The sequence below is a fragment of the Chaetura pelagica genome, unplaced genomic scaffold, assembly GCF_000747805.2.
Source record: "Chaetura pelagica isolate M959 unplaced genomic scaffold, ChaPel_1.0 scaffold517, whole genome shotgun sequence".
NCBI classification, from domain to species: Eukaryota; Metazoa; Chordata; class Aves; order Apodiformes; family Apodidae; genus Chaetura; species Chaetura pelagica.
The window spans coordinates 1,086,982-1,113,537 of NW_009953992.1; the positions used below are offsets into that span (position 1 = coordinate 1,086,982).

The 26,556-nt window shown below is 40.7% G+C and overlaps 1 protein-coding gene across 1 annotated transcript in view; it reads left to right on the plus strand.

The window, feature by feature from the left end:
- Nucleotides 1-25,267, plus strand: part of PCDH15 (protocadherin-related 15) — a gene marked incomplete at its 3' end in the record, with an annotated part of 234,661 nt that extends 209,394 nt beyond the window's left edge. Inside the window, exons 19-21 of the mRNA XM_010002259.1 lie at nucleotides 11,235-11,540; nucleotides 13,012-13,236; nucleotides 25,151-25,267. Coding sequence (XP_010000561.1) covers nucleotides 11,235-11,540; nucleotides 13,012-13,236; nucleotides 25,151-25,267 — 648 coding nt within the window. The remainder of the gene's footprint in view (nucleotides 1-11,234; nucleotides 11,541-13,011; nucleotides 13,237-25,150) is intronic.
- Between the last annotated feature and the right edge of the window lie 1,289 nt (nucleotides 25,268-26,556).

The window sequence follows — 26,556 nt, forward strand, 5'->3', positions numbered from 1 at the left end:
TGCTCACCAGTACCAGGCACGTGGGAGGTAAAAAAGTGGCATGAAATTTAGGTGGAGATCAATGTATTGACTGCAAAACCTACAAACAGGTTCATGTTCTTGTTCAGCGAAAGACAGTCCTGAGTAGTTTGTTACAGACCTGAAAAATGCAGCCTGTGGTTAAGTAAGGAGCTCTTGGCCTGATGAGGCCCAGCGGGGAAACAAATTACTTGACTGCAGTTTTTATTCTTCTGGGGTTTGTATTTACCCAAATTCCTTCACACCCACCCTCTGTTTACTTGTTGTGGGCATTTATTTTTTTTATCACCGATCAGAACTGTTTGAAATCTCCAACATGAACGTGTTGTTTTCAAAGGAAAATAGAGATATGAAAGGAAATGAGAAGGAAAATACAGATAAAGAATTACAGGGCAGTGGACAAACCAGCCTTTAATCAGATGTTCCAGTGTCACCACCCCTTCTGTCTTCTCCAAAATGGAGACAGTATAAATAAGCTTCACTAATGAATGTGATTAGGTAACATTGTGTGCAATGCCTCTATCATCTGCTACTTTTTCAAATAAGAATGCTTCAAGAAAGTCAGTTGCTTTTTATCATGGAGCTATTTCTACCTCTTGAGAAAGCAAGCTTTGGAGGCTTTCCTGTGATTACACAGTGCAATGGAAATAGTTGGCTTTTCTATTTATGTTGTAAATATAAATTCATATATTCGACAGCATCTGTCCACTACAGAACCAAGCAAGGCAAAACTGGAAAAGAAGTGAGACAAAGATGGCCTATATGGCACCAGTCTACTGATTCTGGACATCTTCATTTAATGGTTGTTGGGCAAGAGGCAGAATATCACTTTTAAATGCTAATGAAATGTGATTGTAGTGCCAATTTCCTGAGGAGCTTTTCTGCCTATGAATAAAGGGAATTCTTGTAAGCTTCTATTTTGATTTAAATTCCTAAGGTGGTAAACCCTGCAAGTCTCATGATTCAAAGCCCAGTTTAAATTTCACAGTTGTCAGTAAGGCTGATTTTGTTGGACTAAATGACCTCCAGAGATCCCTTACCACTGCATGATTATGTGGTTCTGTATTCAGGAAAAACTGCTTCACATGCTGATGAGGTATTACATTCCCAGATACTCATGTGAAAAGGTTAGAGAAGAATCTCACTTCACCTAAATTACCATTGACATGTTTTCTGTGCGAAGGCTCAGAGGACAGGGTATGATTTCCCACAGCCTGCACTGTAGATTGTACCTTCCCTGTATTAAAAATACCAGCTGCTGAAAAAAATTCCTCAGCTCTTAGACAACTTGTAGGAAAATCGGAGGAAAAAGGACAGGAACAGAAAAAAGGGAGATGTATTGTCAGGATACAGGCTAAGAGAGAAAGGAATTTAGCCCTTGGGGAAAAGTAAAATCATGGCGTCTGAAGAAGATCTCATAGGGTGAGTCCATGACTACTGCTCATCATTCCCTAAGAAGGTATTCTAAATTCATTCAATATATGTAAAAAAAAATATGAGCAGCTAGGATTTTAAAGTCAGAATCCATTAAAGATTAATCAGAGAATCATAATATGGCAGATGGACCACAACCAGAGGAGATTCAGACTTCTGTGTTTGGTTGCAGTGTGTGCATCTGGATCACTAATGTGTCTGTTACCATGTACTGGTATGACTGACACATGGGGGGTGGGGGGTGTAGGAATTTTCCAGAGCAAAATAGCTCATAAACTCTTGAGCTTCTCTTTGTGCTCGTTTATCTAACATCCACATAGTTTCTTATAAGTGATTGAATCATCACAGGGTCACTTTTATGGGATCTTAGTGGTGTCATATCATAGAATCATAGAATCACAGAATGGTTTGGCCTGGAAGGGAACTTAAAGATCATCCTGCCAGGGGCAGGAAGGTCCAGTTTGCTTGCATGTTCCTTAGTAAAGTTGTCTACATGGTAGGTTCAAGGCTTCCATAGTCTCATGTCAGACAACATGTGCAGAGGGGAGAGTATTTCCAAAAGGCCACAGATGTGCTCAAGCCCTGTTGCAAGGTCTATTCTTGCTTCTTGCCCAGCCTGTGTCCATTTTGCCAGCCCCTAATACCTGATCAAGGTGGAAGAATTGTAGCTTCTGTGCTTCACTGCATCCACAGAGTCTGCCTTTCATCTTTTGCATGTGCATGAAAGGGCATGCACAGCCAGCTTGGCTGAATGCTGCCCCAAGTTGGGTACAGAACAGGTGTGTTTGCATTTGCTTTTGGTTTAAGCTAAATTATATACTCCTTGTTTTCCTCAAAATGTCAAGTCTTGGGGAATATCTTTTTTCCATCCTGGAAGAGGATGTGTAAGAAGGATGAGAAATGCAGAAAATGGTAACTTCCACTAGAAGTATTCACAATATATTTTAACTTAATCTTTTGTTCCCCTTCTAGTCATAATTAGGTGTCACAATAATTACTGAAGGCTGCACCTCTACTTAGATAGTGAGAAGAAATGATATTACAGTATTAGCTGAAGTCCAGGTATACATCTTATGTGCTTCTAGTTGGATTTTCACCTCATTGCTAACAAGCAAATTCCTTCAGCCTCTTAAAACAAGAGGTATGTCAGGGTTTCAAGTCCAGACTGTGCAGGAGTAGAAATAGATGTAGTTGTGGATTTGTGCAGTTTTTCCCATCTCGTCCCACCAGTGCTAGTCAGGATTAGCTTCTTTCTGCAGACACTCCTAAGGGGCAGTATAATTCCTAGAGGGTGTTTTGCAGCAGGCAGCTCCAGCTTACAGTAGCTTGTTGAGCTTAGGTGAGCTTAAGACAGATCAAATATTTTAAAAAGCTCCTTGCCACCCCTAATATGTGGTAAATGGGGTGGCTTTTTAAACGAAATAGATTTCAAAAGCTGTGCTCTTACCTTTCCTCTTTCTCATATATTTGTGCATTAATTACACCTTTGTCTTCAGACTAAATACGTTTGTGCTTTATATAGTGGAAATGTTGATACTTGTTATCAAAGAAGCAATTCAATCATTTTTGTGTTCATGACAGTTGATCATTGAGAGTCCAGGGGCTTTTCTGTGAAAGGCTTTCTTTTTTTTTTCTGCCTGACACCTTGCATCCCAGTGTGTTTTTAAGTCTTTTCATCCATTTCAGCCTGATGCTTCACTAAATCTTCTGAATCGGTGGTTTCATGTCTCTAATACATGCCCATTTAGTATTTTGATGGCTGATTCTGTTTGTTTAGATGTGGCTGCTCAGATTTCTGTCACTAGGACAAGAAGTTATTGTTTTCCTGGACTTACAAATCAGAGTGCTTTCTGTTGGGCATGATACCTTTTGACTGCAGTCTCTCATCAGAGATGTACTTCTGAGACTTGAAGAATCATCAAGATTAGTGATTCATTTTTTGAAGACTGCCTGGTAGAGGACCAGTTGGGGAATTTTCTTATGAGGTGTCTTAACTTTTCTCTAATATTCACACCTAGTGGCCTTGATGTCTGTAGTTGATACAAGAAAGCTATTACTCTGAACATGAGAAGACCACAGAACACAACTGAGAGCATTTTAAAAGTATGGCCAGTGAGATAAGTAGTTTCAAATCCAAATGTTGGCTGTTATGTTCCAGCTCAGATTCTGATGTTCTCTAATTAAGTGGGCTTAATGAGGAGAGCCAGCAGTCTATAGAAATGACAAAAATAACTTTAAATTGTTAACATATTAGAGAAATGTTACAGAAATTAACGGCCAGCTAAATGTGGAGAGATAGAACAACATAAATATATTTAGTCTGTGATTTAGAAAGCTTTAGGTTTTATTTTTTGCACGTGTATTCATTGGTTTAATCTCTGAATCTCTTGATCATATAATTGCTGAAGAATATACTCATTATAAAAACAAAATTTCTAATTATCTTACATGTAAAAACAGGCAGTGCAAGCCTCTAAATTTAGGATCTGATTGCATAGCAGACCAAAGAAAGCTTGTCTATTTTGAAGTGTTAGTGTGATTAACTTTTGTAGGAGGTTCACCAGTCCATTAAATCATGTTTTTGCAGCCACGAGCTTTCCAATTTTCATTTACTTTAATTATTTTTGCTTGTAGCATTTAACTGTGTGGTTGTATTTAGAGTCACATTTAATTGGTTTCCAAACTAACCCACCAGATGCCCTGGAATTAGCATTTACTATGTAAGTAATTATCAAAGGTTTCCCATCTTGTTTTGTGGCTAAAATATGTCAGTATTTGAAAATGCATCATGTGCTACCTTTCCCTAACAAATTACTCTTAAGTGCATTTATGAGAAAAATAATCAGCTGGTGTGACTTGGGAGTTCAGTAAGATGTATTTTGAAAAAATTCCTGGAGGATATACGCAAAAACTGTCGTGTTTTTCAAAAGCAAGAATGTGTGGAGCATCCAGTTGTTCTCTTAAGGAAGGAGGAGTTGCCTTGAAATTTCCAGATGGCAAAAATGCAAGGATGTTGTCTCTGAGTTTCATTTTTTTTAGACCAGGTGCACCCAACTGGACTCCCCAGCCAGTGGTAGATCACTGCTCCCTGATATTACATTGTCAAATTTTGTTGTATAGTCTTTACATCATCTTTCTTCATCATGTCATTTTTTTGCAGGCCAATAATTCAGAACATTTATGATTTATCACACGTTTTAACTAAGCCTTTGTCCCTTCCTGCAGTGAAAAATTACATTTTGTGGCCTGTCAGAAATTATATAGCAGAGTAAGTTAAAAAGTCCCCTGTGTACTTTTGGTTGGGCATCAACATGGAATTCAAGCCTTATAGCATTTGTTATCTGAAACTTGTACAAAACCTGCAGTTGTCTATTTCTCCAAATCTGTAAAATACTTTTATGGATAATGCTATTTAAATGTCAGTTTTGCAGGAATGAACTCTTGCAGGTTTTGGGGCTGTAAGGGAGCCTTGCAAATATCTCTAATGGGCACACAACAAGTCTGTGGATGTTCAGGAGCATGATTTATTAATCTAACTGCATGAAATGAGGAAAAGTGTGTGTAAAAGTGCCAACAGCTCAGGGAGGACAAAAGTATTTCATTGTTTCCTTACTTCTTTTGCCATTATTTTGACAGAAATATTTGAAAATTGTTAGTACCTTCTGATTTTTTCCTGTGCTTGGAGCACATAATGAATGAAATAAGGAAATGAAAGACTGTAAAAGCTGGCAAAAAAAAAATATGAAAGAGAGACCAAGCCTTTCTGAAATGTAAATAATAATAAAAATCCTGAAGTTGTATTGATAACTGATTTTCCCTTCTTAAAATATTTTTAAATAAATACCAAGAGGTCAAAAATGTTTCAAATATCTCTGGCCTCTCACTGCATCTGGGAGATTTTGCCATATGAGCACGAGCAGTAATCTTCCTGCAAAACAGGCACAACATCTAATTTACCGCTCCCACCCACCCTTTATTTGCTGTTTGACACAACTGAGAGGCTTGGCAATCTTCTAAAACCATAATAATAATTTTTTAAAAACTTATAATAATAAACCCATTAAACAGTAATACTAAAATATCATGTTATCATCCATTAAAACAATAACCGACATCCCACCGACACCAATCTTTGTATCCTCCGGCACAATTTCTGTCCCTCCCTCAAGCTGCAATTCCAGCTATTTGCTGGAATACTGGAGAGGCTGTCAGAGGTCAGGAGCTTTTGTTGGGGTGGCTGGGGATCCCAGGGAACTGCTGTCTCTGAAGAAGACCCGAAGGAAAATGTAGCCTACAGGATGTTGGGGTGGTGGCAAAGTGCTCCCTAAGATGTGCTGCAGTTTCAGTGAGGGGATACCTGTCATGTTGGCCTGTGCTTTCCAGACATTTATGCATCTTATTTTGCTGTTCTCAAGCTCCAGCAGTCTGAGCAGAAACCCTCAATTAACCTGCTTAAGTCCTGTTGTTCCGCATTGTGAGCAAGAGTTGTGAATATTAGGAGATTTCTTTTGAAAAGAATGATAATGATATAATTAATATTGTTGACATTTAAGCACTTGTCATTATATTTCAGAGTTAATGATCCTTCAAGAGATACTTTGGTAATTCAGATCTCCCAGAATTGTATTTTCAATCTGTTTGAGATGGAGGAAGATAATTTGTTACTCTGGAACACTGTGGGTATATATTAATGAGTTTTTCTTAGTAATGTAAAAGCATAGCTGGTAATGCATATTGAAACTCACCACAACAGATAAAGGCTGTCTTGTTGATTGTGGTACCTCCAGTAAATGTGGGATGTATTTTCTGGGAAATAAAGCAATGATTTATTTCTGTTCCTAAGTTTCCAGATTTGTTTTATCATGCAGTACTTTATAAGTTAGCCCAGTGAGAGATGGAAATGAGAGGAGACGTGTGGATCTGAGGAGTTCCTAGAATAACAGCAATACCAGAGTCTCTTCAGAGGAACATGTGTTTCCTAATTCTGAATAAACATAGTAGAGATGGGAGAGGTAGAAGTGTGCATCTCATCTCTCTGCACCTCTTGCAGCGTTGACAAGAGGAGCCAGCCAGCAGGTTTCTCTTTTATATGTATTCCTGAGGATGGTCTCAGTTTGAAGAAAAAAAATTACTTTAGACTTATGTAAAGCAGGCTCCTCTATCCTGACAAAATTCCTTTTTGCCAGGCCACATTGGCTTCAGTGAATTTATGAGCTCCTCAGCTGGGTAACACTGGTGTGGGAAATTTGCCTACAGGCTGCTTGGACCAGTTTGGATAAGAACAGTGCAAACCCTCTGAGCACTTAGAGGGACAATTCCCCATTTTTTCTTTTACCCAAAGTAGCAAAATCAGCCTGTTTCCTACCCAATTTACCAACTCTGTGTTGCATGTGATTGCAAGTGGTCTAACACCAGAATGTGTTGGCAGCTTTGGTGGGACCTCAGATGTTACAGGAGTGCTTGTGTAAAGAGGGAGAGCACCTCAGGCCCCATTGCCCACTTGTTACCCAGTTCTGCCTCTGCAGCACTTGGACTCATAGTTGCCTTCCCTCCAATGAGGGGAAGGAGGTGTCTTGGGTTAGGAGTGGATGTGATAAAATCTTCTAGCAGGAAAACAAGGCAGAAATGAGTAGGTTTGTTCTTCAGTTGTCTGATCTTGACACTTGAGTGTGGTGAGGGAGGAGCGAGTGATTATCTTTGGAAATGTGGATTATCACTCGTGCTGCCCTCAACTTTGACAGCTTTGGCTTCTCATGGGGGGGAAATGTGTTCTGCACATACAGGCAAGACAGATTGCACAGGGATTTGAAGCTAGGGTAAGACAGAGGCTGTGTTATGGGGAATAGAAAGAAATCTGTCCAATTTTGTGCTCAGTGTTTGCCTTGATCTTTTTTACTCCAAGTGGTCTTTACCTAATAGAAGAAATTACTAAGAATGTTATTGTATCAAAAGATAATATTTGTGCTTTGTATCTCATTGTTACAGCTGAAAACAGACAGGGGACCTGGTTTCTGTATGAGCACCAATAAGGCTCAGTGCCAGGTCCTGGGCTTATGTCAGAACAACCCCAGGCAAATGGTACAGACTTGGGGAAGAGTGGGTGGAGGAAAAGGACCTCGGGCAGCATGTGCCCTGGTGGGCAAGAAGGCCACCAGCATCCTGGCTTATATCAGTGCTAGTGTGGCCAGCAGGACCAGGGCAGTGATCCTCCCCCTAAGCTGGGCACTGGGGAGGGGGCAGCTGGAATCCTGGGGTCAGTTCTGGGCCCTTCAGGACAAGAAGGACATGGAGGGGCTGGAGCGTGTCCAGAGAAGGGCAGTGGAGCTGGGGAAGGGGCTGGAGAACAAGTGTGAGCAGGAGCAGCTGAGGGAGCTGGGGGTTTCCAGCCTGGAGACAAGGAGCTGAGGGGAGACCTGCTGGCTCTGCAGCTGCCTGAGAGGAGGTTGGAGCCAGGGGGGTTGCTCTGTTCTCCCAAGGAACAAGTGATAGAACAAGTGGAAATGGCCTGAAGTTGTGCCAGGGGAGGTTTAGATCAGATATTAGGAAAACTTACTTTCTGGAAAGGATTGTCAGTCCCTGTTCCAGGCTGCCCAGGGGAGTGGTGGAGTCCCCATCCCTGGAGGATTTAAAAGCTGTGTAGATGTGGTGCTGAGGGCCAGGGATTAGTGGTGGCCTTGGCAGTGTGCTAGGCTAATGATTTGATTTTATGGTCTTGAAGGACCTTTCCAACCTAAGTAATTCCGTGATTCTCTCCACCTCTGATAACACTATAGCCAGATAGTTCAGCTCAGCATTGTTAATGAACAAATAATATTAATTGGGGGGGGATATTTCTGGCTTCTGCTTTAAGAGTAGTGGTAAGTTCAAGTGGGACTGGTTTTTGGAGCAGGCATGGAATTATTTTCATGTGGAAAGAGTTAATTCTGTATAGCCTTGAGACAGGATTCTTTTAGAAAGCAGACTGACCTCTTTTTCCTTCATATCTGTAAAGAGTACATTATCTCTTCTCCAGTTTATAGTGATAAAATGTTGATTAGTGGTGACCTTACACTGTAAATGCAATGTAAGTTGGTAAATCAATAGCATTTTGTTAAAGCTTTTTTCATGAGAAAATCCATTTTGATTCTTTAGAAAGCAGGCCCTTTGATTTTTAAACAGTTACAGGTGTGTGTGGGCTGGCTCTGTGGGGAGAAGGCAGGCACAGCTTGAGCCTGCAGCCACAATCAGAGGGGGGGGCAGAGGAACAAAGGACACAACTCCTGCCAGGAGTGAGGAGCAGCCCTTCGAGGAGGAAGAGGATCTCCAGGAGCTGGAGCAGACCTCTGCAGCCCCCATGGACACAACAAGGTGTGATGGCAGGGAGAGGGGTGTGAAAGCCCCTCTGTTGTGTGGCAGGGGAGTCTGGGTGGGAGAAGGCAGCTCCTGGTGTGGGCTTGGCAGCCACCTCATTTAATGTTCTGGCTTTTCCAAGACTCTTGGGGCTGCAAAGCTGCCTGTTGTAGGTAGGTGGGACAGTACTTGAACAACTTGTAACTTCTCAGTGATTTTTGTGTGGTGTTTATCAAAGATGGGTAACACAAAGGGCTGCCTTAGCAATAGGATGGTGGCTTTGTAAACTGGCCCTAGTTGTCCCTGGAGTAATGTCCCAGATAGAGCAGGAAGCTTGGAGAAAAGCTGGGTTTTTTTTTTGTGTGGTTGTTATTTTTTCAGTCTAATAGATAATCAGATTTTTTATCATTTGGTAGAAATTTTTGTGATCAATGTGCTACAAACTTCTTTTTGAGGGTTCAGTCAGAGCATCCCTCTGAAGTCTGAATTTGCCTCATGCTGTGGAAGCAGAGGACTAAGATATGCAAAAATGCATAGAGCTAATGTTGGTGTGTCTTTGGTTGACTTCTCAATAGTGTTATGGCAGTGCTATAACAGTTAGTTTAATTGGATTTAATAATGATGATTTGCCTGCTACTCTGCATGTAAACAACGCGGTCCTGCAGCATGTGGAAAAGATGTTTGTGCCCAAGGATGTACACAAATGAGTTTGCAACATACGAAGTCGTGTTCTTAGGAACCAAAGTGCAAAGTTTGCGAGTAGTTGTAACTTACTTTACAAGAAAAAAACAAGCTTTTCTGTTCAAAAACATACTTCCAAATTAGTCTTAAATAAAAATGGTACTTGTTTTTTTTCTCCTAATTTCCCATGGGAGTGGTATTTCAGATTACTCTTAGAGATTTTTTGTGGGGTTTTGTTTGGCTTTTAAGTCCAGCTGTTTAGTATCAATGTAATGTGATTTTGGCTGAAATTGGAGACCAAGTCTGAGGTCTGACCTTGCACATGTGTGGGAGATTAAGTCTTAAGAGGGTGAATTGTGTGGCTAGTGTCTTATCCAGAAGCTCTGCAACTTACTTTGCTTTTCCACTGGGGCTGTCTGTTTCTGAATGCTTTAAACTTCCCTCCTTAAGTAGCTTTCTGATGGTTTTCCAGCATGTCTTCTAGGAGGTCTTTTTGCCCCAAATCGTTTATGTTTTACAGAGGAAATAGTGGACTAAGTGGTTGTGAACTAAGCAAATCAACCATATGTTGAAAGATGTTGATTAAAATATGTGTTACCCAAACTGGTCTTTAGGAAGTTGGAGCCATTGCTGTTTAGCACATCAATGTAGTGCAGGAAGAAAGCACAGTGAGATTTTTCTTATTAACAATTTTAATTAACTTTTAATTGATTTCTGGGAAGATAAATTGTTTCATTACTGTCTTACAATGAATTCCTCCACCAGAAGGAAACGTTCATGGCAACTTCCTGACAATTGTTCTGATAACAAAACATGAAAATCTCTTGTGATCTTCCCAGATGTCTGTAGCCTTATTTATAAAGTCAAATAAACAAGAATAGCTTGCCCTTTGTTTCATTTACATAATGTTATTTATGATGCCATAATTTAATTAAGAAGAAGAAAAATAATAGTTCATTATTCTGACTACATGGAGGGCTTGGTAGCTCTTGGAAAAATGTAGGGATGTTATCCATCCCTACAAGGCAGTTACATAATAGCAGGAATTACTTTGCTGGTACTGAAATTTGAGACTTAGTTCAGTATGTGAAAACAAAGATACCAACTGAGCAAAATCTGAACAGTTTTCTATTGTTATCTTCCTCTTCTGAGTCTAGAAGAATAAGAATGAAATATGATCACCTTTGGTTTTGAAGAGCAGGGTAAACTCAAGAAAGACCAGTGGTTATTCAGAGAGCAACAATTAAAATGCCACTAAATGTGACAAAAATGTTGAAGTGAAATGAAAATGTCTAATGTGTCCATTCTGCTGACTGCACCCCTTTCATCTCAGCATGTACTCCATCATGGTTTGAGCAGCAAGGAAACACCATCAATCTAGAGTGCAAATCCAAAGTTCCCCTCCGACACCACCTAATGCTGAAGATACTTCAGCACTACAAGGATCTGAGGGCTTGACTTTAAAAGCATCCGGTTTGTTTTCTGCTGATTTGCCCAGTTTCCCAGGCAACTGAATGTGTATTTTCTCCTGAAGTCCAGTTGGGATCCAGTGAGCCTTAGCTTCTGTCTCTGCAAAACAGGAGGGTTGTTGCTATGAGTTATTTTATCTTCAGAAGAATATCAGAGAGAAGCAAGCTGCAGAAATGCTGAGTAGCCGCACAAGCATGAGTACCCTGTAGAGTATTACCCTGGCTTACCCTGTTACTCCCACGTGGCTTTGGCCCTTGTCCTTGAAATGTGCATTAAGACATGGTTCTTGTTCCTTTCTCTAGGCTACGGATGCAGATGCTGGTGTCAATGGCCAAGTTCATTACAGTCTGGCAAACTTCAACAACCTGTTCCGAATCACGTCCAACGGTAGCATTTATACAGCAGTGAAGCTGAACAGAGAAGTGAGGGACTATTATGAGCTGATTGTTGAAGCAACAGATGGAGCTGTGGACCCCCGCCGTTCAACACTGACTTTAGCCATCAAGGTGCTGGATATTGATGACAACAGCCCTGTTTTTACTAACGCTTCCTACACTGTCACCGTGCCAGAAGACCTACCACTGGGCACTGTCTTCCTGCAAATAGAGGTAAGGAGGCATTATGGAGTGATGCCTGGTAAATGTTCTGCAGTACTCAACTTGTCAGTGAGATTGCAGTGAAGGATTGCAAGCTGGAGTGGAGGAAGTTGTGATACTTCCCACTGAAAAATGCATGACCTTTAGGTAGATAAAAATACTTGGAAGCTGAGGTACATTTGGAAATACAATTATTAAAAAAACAAAGAAGCAACAAAACCTACACTCTTATCATTTTCTGGAATATTGTTCTACAGGTTTGAAGTGGGTTTGATTTGGTTTTGAAAGCTCATATGCTTCTGCCTGTTTACACTGGCAGCAGGAGGGTGCCTTGTCTCAACTGATGTAGGTGTTTAAGTCAAACCTAACTGTTTAACCTCACAGTATAGTTGGTGGAGATAAATAGTTGCTTCCAGGAGCAATTAATCTGATACCAAGATCATTATCTAAGATAGCTGGAGTGAAGTGAAGGAGGCCTACAGGAAAGCTGGGGAGGGACTTCTTGCAAGGGCTTGTAGTGAGAGGACATGGGGCCATGGATCAAAACTGGAAGAGGGGAGATTTAGGTGGAAATTAGGAGGAAATTCTTTAGTGTGAGGGTGGTGAGACAGTGGCCCAGGTTGCCCAGGGAAGTTGTGGAAGTCCCATCCCTGGGGATATTCAAGGCCAGGTGGGATGGGGTTTGGAGCAACCTGATCTAGTGGGAGGTGTCCCTGCCCATGTAGGGGGGTTGGAACTGGTTGGTCTTTAAAGTACCTTCCAACCCAAACCATTCTTAAAGTAATGACCTGGAGGTGTTGCCTTCTCTTCACTGACTATAAGATGACAAGATGACTCAGACAAGTGAGAGTTAATTGTTCAGGGATGAGCAAGATGTCTAAAAACAGCAGAGAGTCTCTCCCCACAAGAAGTTTATATATCCTGATGTTTTGGTCAATATCCTTTAATGAGAAGAATCTGTCCTGAGACAATTTCAGTAGCAATACTTTTCCCTGAACTTGACTGCAGATAAATCTAATGCTGAATTACCTCTAAAGCAGTCACATATTACTTCTTATACAGATGAAATTGAATATTCTTTGTTTAAATACTGGTATGAAATAAAATGCTGCCATAGGAGGGTGAGATCAAACGTCTGCTTAGCCTAGCCTCCTCTCCCTGGCAGTGGCCCTTAGCAGGCAGGTGCCTGGGGAAGAGAACAAGAACAGACTGAGATTCCAGTGACTCTTGCCCAGAGTATTGGGCATGTTTCTCACGGTGGATATCTCTGGATTTTATAACCTGAAGTGGACTTGTCCTCCTCGTGTTTGTGCTGAAGTATTAAGTACATCCAATCCTATGAGAACAACGATACCAAGCTAAAGTTGTTTGCAGTAGCTTGCTTTTTTATGTTCTTTAAATCTAGTAGGGATTTTTTGTGTGTGTGAAAAATGGATTTGGTTTGTTTTTAAGTACATTGTTTATCTGGCTGTGGATGCTGTAGGCAAAAGATGTGGATCTTGGCGCTGACGTTAACTATCGGATACGGACCCAGGAAGCACGGGAGTATTTTGCACTGAACAAGCACACGGGCGAGTTGTCACTTCTCAAGTCCTTGGATTATGAGTCATTCTCTGAGACTGAAGCAACCTTCACCTTTCTTGTGGAAGCCTTCGACAGCAAGGGCACTATGCCTCCTGGTCTGGCTACTGTCACAGTGATAGTTAAGGTAAGAGGAACAACTTGTCAGTTGGTACCACCTTCTACTTTTTACTAAATCCTTGGCCACCCTTGCAGGTGTCCTGATGAAACAGCACAGCATGGTAACAGCAAGTCTGCTTTCCTGCTTTTTTCACTGGCATGAAGCTACTACCATTTTCTGACAACAGCTTGTTCAGTTAAATGTACACTTTATAACAGCTATAATTGCTTTGCCATGTGCTATTACACAGTTAAATCTTGGATCACAGATTTATGAAGTACAAGGATGCCCAACACACATAAAAAAACGTTTAGTCCTTTGGAATCCCTGAAAGATTGAAGTACCTTCCTAATGGAATTGTTTGCCAAAATGACACCATCACGTTTCAGTTAAAACTCTCATCAATTGTAATTTTATGAGCCATTTGGGTGTGTTGAGTGCTGATGTGGCACCCCACATCCTATATTTCAGATTCTGCTGCTTGTAAACACAGAGCTGCAAAGAAACAGGCTTATTTAATGGTCTTACACAGTGAGTTACAGCATCACCTCTGGGTTTCAGTTATCCCATCAGTAATATGGGGATAATGGTATTATGCTTGGTAATGATCCACAAATGAAAAGCATTTCTGGCTGAAACATTAGCACATACCCATCTTAGTTTGTTTGATGTGTTCATGTACAAGAGGAGAGGGTATTTTAGATGCTCCAACTCATGCTTCCTTGCATTTACAAAGGTGCAGTTCTGGAGCCAGTCAGTCCAGTCCTTTTCAGCATTGCATTTTTGTTTCCTGTGGCAGTGAAGAGCTGTGAGCTATGGGAGGAAAGAGAGTTAATTACTCGTATTTTAGCTAATAAGCAGAAATTTTAGCAGGAACAAAAGCATAGCTCAGAAATGTGAACTTCAAATCCAGCAACATCAGTTTAAATGCAGGTCTGAGGAAAGTAGCACATATGAATCAGTCTCAGGTTCAGCTTACTGTGTATCTGCAGATGCTGTGGATTGCCACATGATTTTGAGTAATCCTGTTTGTCAGTCTCTACTGAGCTCAAAATTATTTTAGGGACAGTAAATGTCTTTGATTATTAGCTTTGATGACAAAGTAAGAAAGCTTCTACAATACCTTTCTGTCTGCAAAATTTCTGACTGAGATGCAGGTCAACCATCCCCTAATAGTCCGTGTTCTTTGCCAGCAGTTTCCAAGTCAATCTAAGAAAATCCAGCTTTTGACATTATTCCTGAGCTTTTTTTGTTACACTTTTAAGGAGGAAGTTGCTCAAACCTGTTGTTCTGTTTTTTTTTCTCCTAAAAGAGAAATTTTCTCAGCACAGTAAATTTTTGAAAGCATTGTGTTTGTGTTGGATGTTTGTGTTGGGTGTTTTAAAGGTACTCATTTTTAAACTAGGACTGTATTGGGAGCAAAGCTGCAGCCTGCACCACAGGCTGACCCAGCTGTGTGACTGTGGGTTGGTATTGTAGTTGTTAATGACAGGGTATAGGGATGCAAGATAGTTAAACTTGGTAGCCTTAGTGTAACAGCAACTTGTGCACCAGCAGAGGAAGTGCTGTGGGAATAGGGAATCTAGGAAGGGGATTAGTAAGATAAAAAAAGTTTTCTGGTTTTCTTGGAAACTTCCCACGTGTGAGCAACAAAAGGGTATTTGTTTGGAAACAAAGTGTGTGTGAGCCTGGAATACCTGGCCAGAGCCAGGAGTAAGAATTTCAGCAGTAAAAGTCTGGGGGCAAAACAGGGCCTCTAAGTGAGGACAAGCAGCTCATATTTTAAATGAGAGAGAAAATAAAGAAATTGAGTGTTGTCATACTCTGACAGGCCGACTTTTGCAACAGATCAGGGGATATAATTAAATTTTATATGTAAGTTGCTGAGATGGTGCCCAGGTTCCAGCTTGGTGTGACAGGTAGAACAGTAGAATTTTGAGTAGCAGTTGAGGGAATGAGGGAAGACTTGTGGAGAAGATGTTTTTGATCTCTCGTTGAGTAGATGTCATTATTGGATTATATGTCAGATGGTAGAAATTTAGAAGCTTGGTCTTGTGTGATGTATAGAATAGAAAGAATAGTTTCACTTAAGCTCACAGATTGACTTCTCCAGTAGAAAATTCGCAGGGACAGGGAGGAAGGTGGAGATGAAAACCAGGGCCTTGTGCAGGGCACTTCTTGTGGGGATGCACTTCTCTGCCATGGCTCTGCAGGAGCTGTTCCCTCCTACTCATTCTGTCTTTCATTCTTGCTCTGGAACCAGGAGCTGGATGTGTCTGTTTCCTCATGGTAGCCAATGTGCTTTCACTTTGTTTAGAAGATGGTGTTTGAGGAATTACTTTAATGCAGTATTTGTGACCCCAAGTAGGAAATAAACCCAAGTGCAGTTATACTGTAGGCCCTAAGGTAAAAGTTGTGCAGATGGTAGTCTTTAATAACACCAAATTGAGCCTAGAGAAAACCAGAAGCAAGTGTTAAGGCAGTGACAGATCCAAGCAAAATTCCTGTAACCCCTTAGGGATTCAGTCCCCATAATCCTCAGGGCATTACTTGTATTACAGAGTTCTCCAAGTCCTTTAGGGCCTGTGATGCTCTCAGCATTTTTCATCTTCAAAGCCTAGCTCTTAACCAAAAGTACTGTAATTTTTGCTGTGTCGTAGGGTTCTGTTAACCAGCTATGGGCAGCATGTGATGGTGTCGTGTATCATTTATGTGATCTAAAACTGAATGGGCAGCAGCACAGTGGACCCATCACCACACTGGTCTTTGTGGACTGGGGGTGGGTAGATACACACCGTGACTCTGGCTTTGGCATGACAAGTTACAAACAGTTTGTATTAACCTTCCCTGAACTTGATCAAAACACAGATTGCATAGTGGAATGCTCACTGCAGAAAAAAATCACGGAATCTGTTGTCTGCCTGTCAGTATTGAATTACAATTTTTGGCCACTGCTACAGCCAAACCACCCTTTCCATTGTGTGGCTGTCTTAGGACTTGCTTCTTGAGGAAAGCTAAAGGGAAATTAATGAATGGTTGCATTCTTTCTAGTATTCCTGAGGAGGAATGCTGTAAGTGGCATTGATTTCTTTTCACCAGAAAGATCAAACCAGCTCAAACAGAGATTATTCTTTGTTCCTCAGTTCTCAGATTCCCCTTGCTGCTTGTACGCTTAACCTGAAAGCAATAATGAGGCATCTTGTCTTGAGGTGGGGTGGGAGGTTGCACAAGTGTTTGTCCAGAATAATTGATTATTGTAATATGACCTGTAATCAAGAACACACAACTTTTGGGCTGGCTTGGGTTTATATATATATATATATAATTACACAGGCTAGACATAGCAAACTTTATCAGTATTGAAAATGTAGTTTCAGGGACAAAAACATTAGCAACTCCCAGGAACAATGTGTGTGCTATTTTTAGTGCTCTAACACTGTCAAGGCATAATTTCTCTCACATGAAAACAGCAGGGATTTGCATTTCCTCAGTGCCTGAGAGGGCTGAGCTGTTGCTGAAGAGCCTCCGAAGTGCACACTGCAGGATGCACAGGCACCCCCACACAACAGCAGTTCCCCAGTGTTGGAAGAAGTGAAATCATTACTGTTCAGATGGGGTGCTTATTATTAGGCTTTAGCATTTGGAAAACAATTACCATGGTAATAGAGCTTGCTAACAGAATCAAGACCTCACCTCTTTTCCAATTTTTACTGCTGTTAGATGAGTAATGTGTTCCTAAAAACACAAGACTTTCTGTATCATGGGGCCTTTAAGGTACTTGCATATTTTATATGACCTCCTCTTATTATTATTACCAGCATTATTTTTGTATTTATCTCCTTCTTGTTTGTTATAATTGGTTTTTCTTCTCCTTCTGCATTCTTTGATTGGTTTTCTCTTTAGTTTTTCAAGTAAATATGTAGTGTCATGGGAGCCATTAGCTCTGGCTGATGATTCAAAGTGATAGAGCAACAGGAATAAATAAAATCAGACCTATATTTTCTAGCAAGGCCATGTTACAAGGCGACCAACCAAATATTTGGTATCATTTCTATCATACTTTAGTCTCAGTGGGCTGAGTTAGACATTAGACAAGGAATTTCCAGATTCAGTAAAACTGACCACACCCATGATCATGAATAAATATGCAGCTATCCTCAGAGAGTACACAAACTGCAACTGTCCATGAGGAGTGTGCCATGGAGAAGGCAGAAGTCATCTTATGCTTTAGATAAACGTTATATGTCTTGATAGGTACTTATGGGGAGGGGGAATTTAAGTCTTCCATAATTGCCAAGCCTTCCCTTCCTTGGGAATTTTGTGTAAAAGGAGCTGACCAACTATGCAAAAACATCTCTGGCATGGTTACTCTGAATGGTCCTTCATCAACACGACCCTTCTTGAGGTCCTTCACATTCATTTTGGGGGCAAACAGCAAGATCATGGTTGTAATGACGCCGTGGCAGTGCAGAGCTCCAACCTGCTTAACCATAGAACTCCCCATGTTTCTTTGACAACCTAGACCTTGAATATAGAACAAAGAGAACTAGAATGTTTGTCTTTCAAGGGTCGGAGAGTTAGAAACTCTGTGTTTGTGGATGAATCGCCCGCATAAACCAGTAGTAAAGCCAAGAAAATACAGGTGTGCTGGAGAAAGTGAGCAGGAGCCCAGCATTTGAGAGGGGAATGGGGGGGAGTGGCTTTACTACACAATGCTTCAGTTTTCACTAGGAGAGAACAGGAGAAGAGGGGTCCACAGGGATCATTAGGGACAGGGGGACAGGTTTTGGTTCAATCCCTGCTCCACCAGATAGCCACGCAGCTTTGCAGCTGCCACTGCTTTCTCTTCCCCCAGGTATTCCCTAGAAATGCACTCCGGTCTTGTTTCTAATGAGCAGGTGAGCAGTCACACATCAGTGCTTCATTATGGTGGCATTTCATGTTATGGTGAGACTTCATTTACAGTAATAATGAGGACTTTCTGTCTGGGTTTATACAGGTAATGAAGGATACATGGAGGATAAAAAACACTAGTGAATCATTAAAGGTCAAACACGTCATCAATTTCTAGTATTTCTACAATAGAATTTAAGTTAGACATTTTCAATACATTTACATCCATGAATGTAATCCTTCCTTTCTAGCATGTAATTAAAACCATTTTAAAGAATAGCAGGGCAGTTCAGCACAGCAGCAACAAGTAACTTACACAAAGGTTGCTGTATTGCCTCCAAAATGTATCTGCTTACTTACCTGGTTTTTAGTGGCATTAATGGAATGGCAGGCATAGTGTTGGACTATGGTGCCAGAACATCCCTTTTCTTTCAGTGGAAGACAGTTTCATGGGTATAGTAGAGGAATGTTAAATGTGCCCTTGGAAGTCCCCGAACAGCAGGGCATTATTAAAGACTTGGAGGCAGCTCAGATTGGAAGCCACCAGCTCTGGTAATGTGCACATAGACTTAAGTGGCAGATGTTCAAAACAAAATGACAGCAGCAAATTACCTGTGAGGAGTCTAAAGGGTCCGGGAAAGATGGGGAAGGGTTGAAAATTTCAGTCTGTAACATATGCTCTGCTTTGAAGTAAAGCTTTTTACTTTCTGCCTTTGTGGGATTATATTCTGGACCTTTAACAGTAGTGAAAGGAGGGATTTTTTTAAAAATACTTTTTTTTTTTTTTCCCTTTTTCATTACACTTCTGATAAAAGCCAGCAGCAAAAGGAGTTGTAAATGCCTAATAGGCATTTATTAACTAAGATATTGTTCATTCACACTGGTTTTAGAGTGGGGGGATATTGATTTCCACCTAGGCATAGTTAACTAGGAACCTTGGTATCAGCAGGTATAATCAAAGAGAACAGTCCTGAAGTGGTAGGGAAAACACCTGGATACAAATGGAAAAAATGTAATGTTAAAAAAAGCTAACTAACTTAACGAGTGATTCTGTCAACAGGCCAGAGATTGGAGAGTAAAATAGACTTCAGAGTCTTTAATGTGAGATGCTTTCTGCTTAGCAGCTGGGGAGAGAGAAGTTTCATGCAGAAATGACATTTGTAATGCAGACTGCCCAAGTAGGCACTTCTGCACACATTGCTAGTGGTAAAAATCATCTCAACAGTGTGAGCCTCTTAGTGGCATAGATAAATCAACAGTCTGTGATTTTTTGTGTTCTTTGTCAGGAATTTGTCCCTCTGGAACTGTTCAGCAGATTAATAGATTTTGCTGTCATGGATTTTACAGATATTTTAGTAAAAAAAATCAATGTTGATTATAATTAGGTCACAAGTCTACAAAAAAAACAGGAATTAAAAAATCAGACTGATTTTATAAACTGGAAAAAAAAACAACAAACACAAAACAAAACCAAAAAAACCACAAACCAACCCCCCCACCAAAACAGAAACAAAAAAAAAACAACCCAGCAAACTGGCCCCAAAACCTAGATGGCTCGATGTAAAAAAAAAAAAAAAAAAAAAAAAAAGAATTAAAAAATGTGGAAACAGTCAAAGGATAGTGACCCATAATGCCAGAAAGATTAAAATGAGTTTAAAGCTGTCTCCTGGAATTAAAGGCTGTTGGATGTTGTTAAAGGCAAACTGTTCTCTGTCCCCTGTTGCTCTCTTGCATCAGCATCATAAAGTGTAACAGATTCTTACTTATTTCAGACTAGCAAGACTGAAAAAAAAGGAAATTGCTGTTGGAGGGCAGGTGGATTGAAGACAGAAAAGCAGTGTGATGGCAGGAGGGTAAAGTGTAACCCTGTTTTCATAAGAAGGAAATGAGAGGGTAAAAGGTGTTCATTTTTGTGGGTGCTGGGGAGGAGAGGCTTGGCTCCCACTTGGTAGGACTGCCCTCTAGTGCAGGCTAAAGGCAGCAAGTTTTCAGTGCGGTAACAAGTTTCCCTTTGTAGGATAAAAGGTTGTTTGCACAAGTTGTTATGCCTGAGGTATGGATATGTAAACATAAATACATGTATTTGTACATAAAGATATATATCAAATATGTTGGAGTCTCATTTGGAGTTGCTCCTGTCTGTGTGCAGGTAGGTGATGAACAACTGACTTCAGCTTTTACTCTTTATATTCCTCCTACAAAGCATGACTTCTTTCACAACACCTTTTCAAAAACGATTATTATTTTTGAGAAAGTCTTTAGGTGAGTGGCAAAATTCAAATCAGACCAGTGTGGTGCCTGTTGCAGTGTCTCATTTTATGAACTGAGCCGTGGTGCAGGGATGAGCTGCAGCTGCAGCTCCTGGGAGTGGGAAGGAAGAAGGCAGACATTGGAATCCAGGCAGAGTGTTCCCCAGATCAGCGAATGAGAAGGAAGAAATTATTTCACCCAGGTGTTAAATGCTTGTATTCTTCACTTGGTGGAGTACAACTACTAAAGGTCTCTCGGTGTCCCCATAAATCAAAGATACATTAATGTCTCTGAAGCCCATTTAAGTATATACATTAATTCTATGCTGGGAACACTGCACTGTTGATATTTTCCTTCTGCTCTGGTTGTGCTGCCATCCCATGGTGGCTGTCACCACCTGTCTAGGAGCATCTAGTTTAGTATTAGTACATTACAGCTAGTGACTGTCTTAATGATTTTGAAATTACGTATTGATTTGCTTCTTAATGCTTTCCTCCCACACACTTTCTCCTCATTGGCATTCCTAGATGACTACCTCAGTTCACCAGCCTTTTTTGTTCAGCATTTTCATAATCTTTTCAGACAGGTCAAATTAGTGGCCACAAACCTTTTGCTAAATGACAACCCTTTAAATCTTGTGAATGAGATGTCTTGTTCAGAGGGTAAGGAAGTTGGTCAGGGGGTGGGATTGTGCACACTCTGAGGGTGACTTCTGAGATAACAAAAGGATTGGCATCAAGAAGTGTCTTAAGTCTTCATTTGCTTTTGGAAGTACTAATGTGGATTCTCAAGGACAGTATTTGAGCATCTCTCACATACCCTGCTTTCTTCATTCTTGATACCTGTCATAGGAAGAAAGCTATGGGGTTTTACTGCTCTGACTTTCACTTTTAAACAGATACGTATAAAAACACAATAAATCTACAGCTGGGAGAGCAATGACACAAAAGCTGGTTTGTATTTATGTATAAATTTGTGGTTGCTATTATCTTACTGTCAAAATACACAGCCCAAGTATTTTAAAATGAGATATGTAGATAATTCATTACCTATATTTTCCATTTATGTATTTTAGTGTGTGTCTGATAGTTAATAGCAACCTGGATTTATGTGACTGAAGCAATGAACTGTGAACAGTTGTAAAATGCTGTTGTTTGAGCATGAGTAGCATTATGCCCCAGATTTAAAAGGAAACTGACACTGTGGAAAGTTACTACCCTGTTCCCAACCTCTTATGAGGGATTGCACTTGGATGCTGCACCCTTTTCTATGCAAAGTCAAGTTTTGTGGTAACTTAAGCAGAAGCCACCAGGTGTGGAGTCATCTTCAATTATTTAGCTGTGCAAAAACCCTTCTCTTGTCTTTAGTCTGCAGTGATGACAGAAGCCCAGTACTTTCAATGTTTACTTCTTGCCCAAAGTGTCTGTAATGAAGACCTGGGCACTCCATCAGTGGATCCATCAGGGAATGCTGAGCCCTGCTCACTGCTGAGCCCATTGCAGTGAAGAAAGTAGAATTGGGGATCTTGCCTTACGGGGGCATGGGTTTGGGCATGGGATGGAGTGGGTCATGACCTCCTGAGCTGTTGCCAGAAAACAAAGAGTGTGCTTTCTTTCTGTGCTGTAACAAAATCCCATCTAGACTGTATTCCATCCTGGGTGGTGGTGCTTTCTTGCCAGAAAATCAGTAGTTTCTTTTGTGACTTCTTTGGTACCTTTAAGTACTCACAACAAATAAAGAGAAGTTCTACTAGTTGAAAGAGATATAGTGTAGGCATTTCTCCAGCATGTCCCTACCACCTCTGAACAAGACCTCTGGTAGAATAAAACAAGCATAACAACAACAAAAGCCCATTTCCATGGGACCTGCATGTTTTGTATGTTAAAACCTCCTGCTTGCAAAAACCCCAGTCCTGCTTGTAACAGTTATTCCTGAGGGATGTTTGTGATGAGTACAGGAGCCTTGTTCACCCATCTGGAATGACAGTCTTGCTCTCTGAAGTGCACTCACTGCAGCTGCACAAGGAGAAAGCCTGTGCTGATTCTGATGAGCAACTTTTATTGTGTTAAATGTGGCAACATTTAAGCTTGAACTCTGCTATAAAAATGAGTGGCTGTTTTAGGATTCAGGAAGAGGTGAATGGGGAAGAAAACACGTGGAGCTGTTCTGTCTGGTTGTGACAGATGTTTGGTGCTTGTTTGCTCAGCTCAGGTTTATGAGGCACAAACGTGCATAAAGCTCATCTTAGAGGAAGATAAGTTAGAGAGGCAGAAGGCTTTCTGTGTCCTACTTCATCCTTTGCTTTGTATTCCTGTGTACTTTGTACTGATCCTTGTATCTTGAAAAGCAGGTGTGTTAAGGATAATAACTTAGTAATTTTCTATAGCAGGGGATGTATTTTATCATCTTTAAACAGGATCATGCTTTCCAGTACCTTCAGTCACTGATTTTTCGGGTACTATGGTCATGTAAAGATATTCAAGATAACAAAAACATCACACAGTGATTCTCCCCACCCCTCAAACGAGCAAACAGCAGAGTGATCTCTTGCTGCTATGCTGAAAAAAATAAGATACCAGCTACAGCTGTGGATTTGCAGGTGCACAGGCAGAGATGAATTCAAAAGAGATTAAGAAATACAGATAAAATGCTGGTTTATTCCAGAAAATTCACCTGCTTCACTGAGGTGGGAAGCAAAAGCTGGAAAAAACTAGAAGTTGTTATAAGCATAGCACTGAATCATTACCCCAGATGGAGACTTCATATGGAAAGACAGGGGTCTCTGTGTATGCAGTTTTTAAAAGGTCATATCCCACTGCAACACTTTCAGGGTCTACAAACCAACAGTCCCAAACACATGGATTTACTCAGTTGTAAGACCTGTGCGTGTTGTATTTCTCCTACAATACCAAAGATAATCTTTAGTATTCCTAATTTTCAATTAAATACTCAATTTTCAATATGCCTAAGATTTCTGTATTCATAACTGCTTTGTGTCTGGCTCCAATGAAGTGATTTCCTGTCTGTCTCTGAGGTACTCTGGCTGTGAATGGAGCCTTGCAGGGTGGGGCTGCTGGATGATGCTGGTTTCTTTGCCACAGCTGTGTATTGCTCTGGAATGGAGTTTCTGGGAGCAAAGTGGAACAAAGGACAGCTTTTTTGGTTTTATACAAGCACCATGTCACTTTGAAGAGTCATGAGGAACAAGGTGGTTTATGGAAAATGCTCTTGAGTATTTAATTCTCAGATGAGGTAAATAATTTTCTTGTGCTCAGGTTGAGAAATTGAAATTATAAGATTCAATGCCTGTCATTCCATGGAAGAATGCTAATGTTTGAATTTGAATGTTTTTCCAAAACATTTTCATTTGAATGCTCTCCTTGTTTGAATTGCCCAGTAGTCACTTTTTGATGATCCATTTGTCTCTTTTAAAATCTGAAAAGCAGAGAAAAACCATTTCCAGCACCTCGAAGACTTTCCACAAGAACCATTAATTATTCAGAACTTTCCACAAGATGCATTAATTATTCAGGCATTTATTTACTATGTGGACTTGTAACAGTTTTGGTTTTTCATAGAGATGTTTATTATTGCTGTCATTTCCTTTGATGGGTATGGATGAATGTTTTAAATGCCTGTGTAATACAGGGTGCTGGCCAGTATCAGTATATCGCATTTGCAGGGTGAGGTGTGGCAACAAGTAGTAGGAAGTTGGAGTAGCTGTGTTGGTGTGGTTTACCTAAGAGATGTATTTCCCTGTATTTCCCTAGAGCTCAAGCAGTCATTCTGCTTTAAGGAAAAAAAACTCTGCTCTTCATTTGTGGATCAGTAAAGTCACTCTTGCTGCTAAAGGCATATGATGCTTCTTATTTGTTCTGCAAAGCGACCCAGAAAATTTAATCTGTGTTATGCACAAAACAGTGGAAATAGGAGTGTGCAGAAATTAATAACTCTGTTCTTAGCAGAATTCGAGCTAGGAAGGTGGCTTGGTATGAAAACATCTGGAAATCAGTTTTATTAATAGAATAAAGATTATGATTTAGAGATGTATGTGTAGATTATTTTTTTTTTAAAGGAACATGCAGGGAAATTTTCCAGAACTCACTGTGAGACAACTTTGACAAAAATATTTTCTGGCAACGTTTTTTAACAACCCGTGGTGCTGGTTGTGTTTCCAAATGTTTGTGGCTCCTGATGTGCCCATGTCCCTGAGACCCCCATGCATCTGACTGCTGCATCTTCCCCAGGTGTGAAATTACACATCTGTGCATGCACATGCTCCTGTGGCGATGAAACTGGTCTTAACCCCCAAGCCTTGGAACCTCCTTTTTGACAACACCCCCCTCAGTTTTGAAGATCTTAAGCTCTCTTGAGGCATTGATACTCATCTGACGTTATATTTTTTGTTTGTTTATTGCATATTAGAGGTAACAAACACTGTCAGGCAATAGCAGCTTGTTCATTGTAGACAATGAGCAGAGCCACCGTTGTGGTCCCACTGCTTGAGAAGCAGGTGTCATAGAAATCTCTGTTTTGTTGACTTGTGAGACTGTTTTCCTGCAGAATTTCCTTCTATCTCACACGAATATTTTGTTTTGAAACTTTGGCACTTCCCCCTTGTGTGCTAGTTTTGTGCAGCAGTAATGGAACCGAGAGCCAAGAGAGACTGTGAGTGGCAAATGGGCTTCCTAATGAGGAAGGAGTAATTGGGTAGATCTTGAAAAAAAACCCCATAATTGTGAATGCGTCTGTAATTTTGTTTGAACTTCAGAACTGAACTCTTAATTATGTTTTGCAGGATATGAATGATTATGCTCCAGTATTTAGCAAAAAGCTCTACAGGGGGATGGTTGCTCCCAATGCAGTCAAGGGCACTGTTATCACCACCGTTTCAGCTGAGGATCAAGATCCTCCGGTAAGCAAAAAGGTTCTATTCATACTCTGCACCCAAGAGGGAAAAATCTTTAACCCTCAGAAGTGACCTAACTCTCTCAACAGCAAAGGTGATTATTATGAGTTTTACAGAGCAGTAACTCATACATTTTTATTATTTTTTATGTCAGCCTGTCCTTTGTTGTTCTGGACAGAGGCTGCATTTACAATGAGTGTTCCTGAAGCTGGAAAATCAGTGATACAGCTCCTTTCAGTCTGGAAGATTTTTTGGAAAGCTCTTTATCTGACTTCACAAATGAATAAGAAGAATAGGCAGGAGGGGAAGCCATGCCTGTCTTTGGTCCAGTTCTGCAGCTTAAAGAAGAAACAAACCACAACTTTGTAAGATTTTAGCTTTCTTGATTTCACAGCCATTGTATATTTCCAGTCTGACACATCACAGGGTCACCTGGAGGTGTCCAGCTCACCAGCCAGCCCTGTTGGATGTGTAGGGTTTGAACCAGTGCACCTGTTTGGGGGATAAGGTTGTTTTTTGCCACTGGCCTTTATAACTCTGCCTTGGTAAAACACTTGATTGACAGAACTGGGCACATATTTTTGACTTGTTAGCTATTCTGAAGGGTAATATCAATTTTTGTGACCAGAGGTTGATCAACATTGGTGACCAGATGATACACTGAGGACAATGAGAACCAAAGATGTTCTGTCAGCCAGCTTTAATTTTTAATTGCTAGTGTTTGACATAATAAGGAGAATAATCCTCAGGGACATGAGTTCAGGGAGAATGTGCCATGCACATTAAGAACTGATGGCAATGATTTGACACAAATCAACTGTAGCTCAGCTAAATATGCACCACAGTAATTTATTTACCACCAAAGGACAGAAATGTTAAAGCAGGACAGTCCTGCTGTCCTCTTCTGTAAGTCCTAACACATTAATATAAATAACTTCCCCCCAGGTGATGACATAGTAGTGGGGTGTTATTGACCTTGGAGGAACTGAAGGTAGTTTGTAACAGCTGAAGATCTGGACTGTTGTTATTTTAAAGTGTATGAAAGTGAGAAATACCATCAAGTAGGTGACAAAGAGCAGTTGTTAGTGCTTAGGGAATGTGGCAGCAAAGGACACCGATGTTATTTGAGCAGTGAATGAAATGCAGTGATGTGCCTTCATGGCTGGCCCTGGACAATTGAAGGGGAGTGTGAGAGACATTGGTGCCTGGTTTTGAGCGCTCTGCTTGGAGAATGGAGCCTCAGGTGGGTGTTCAGCTCCTTCCATGGATCACAGGCACTTAAGAATGGGGCCCTA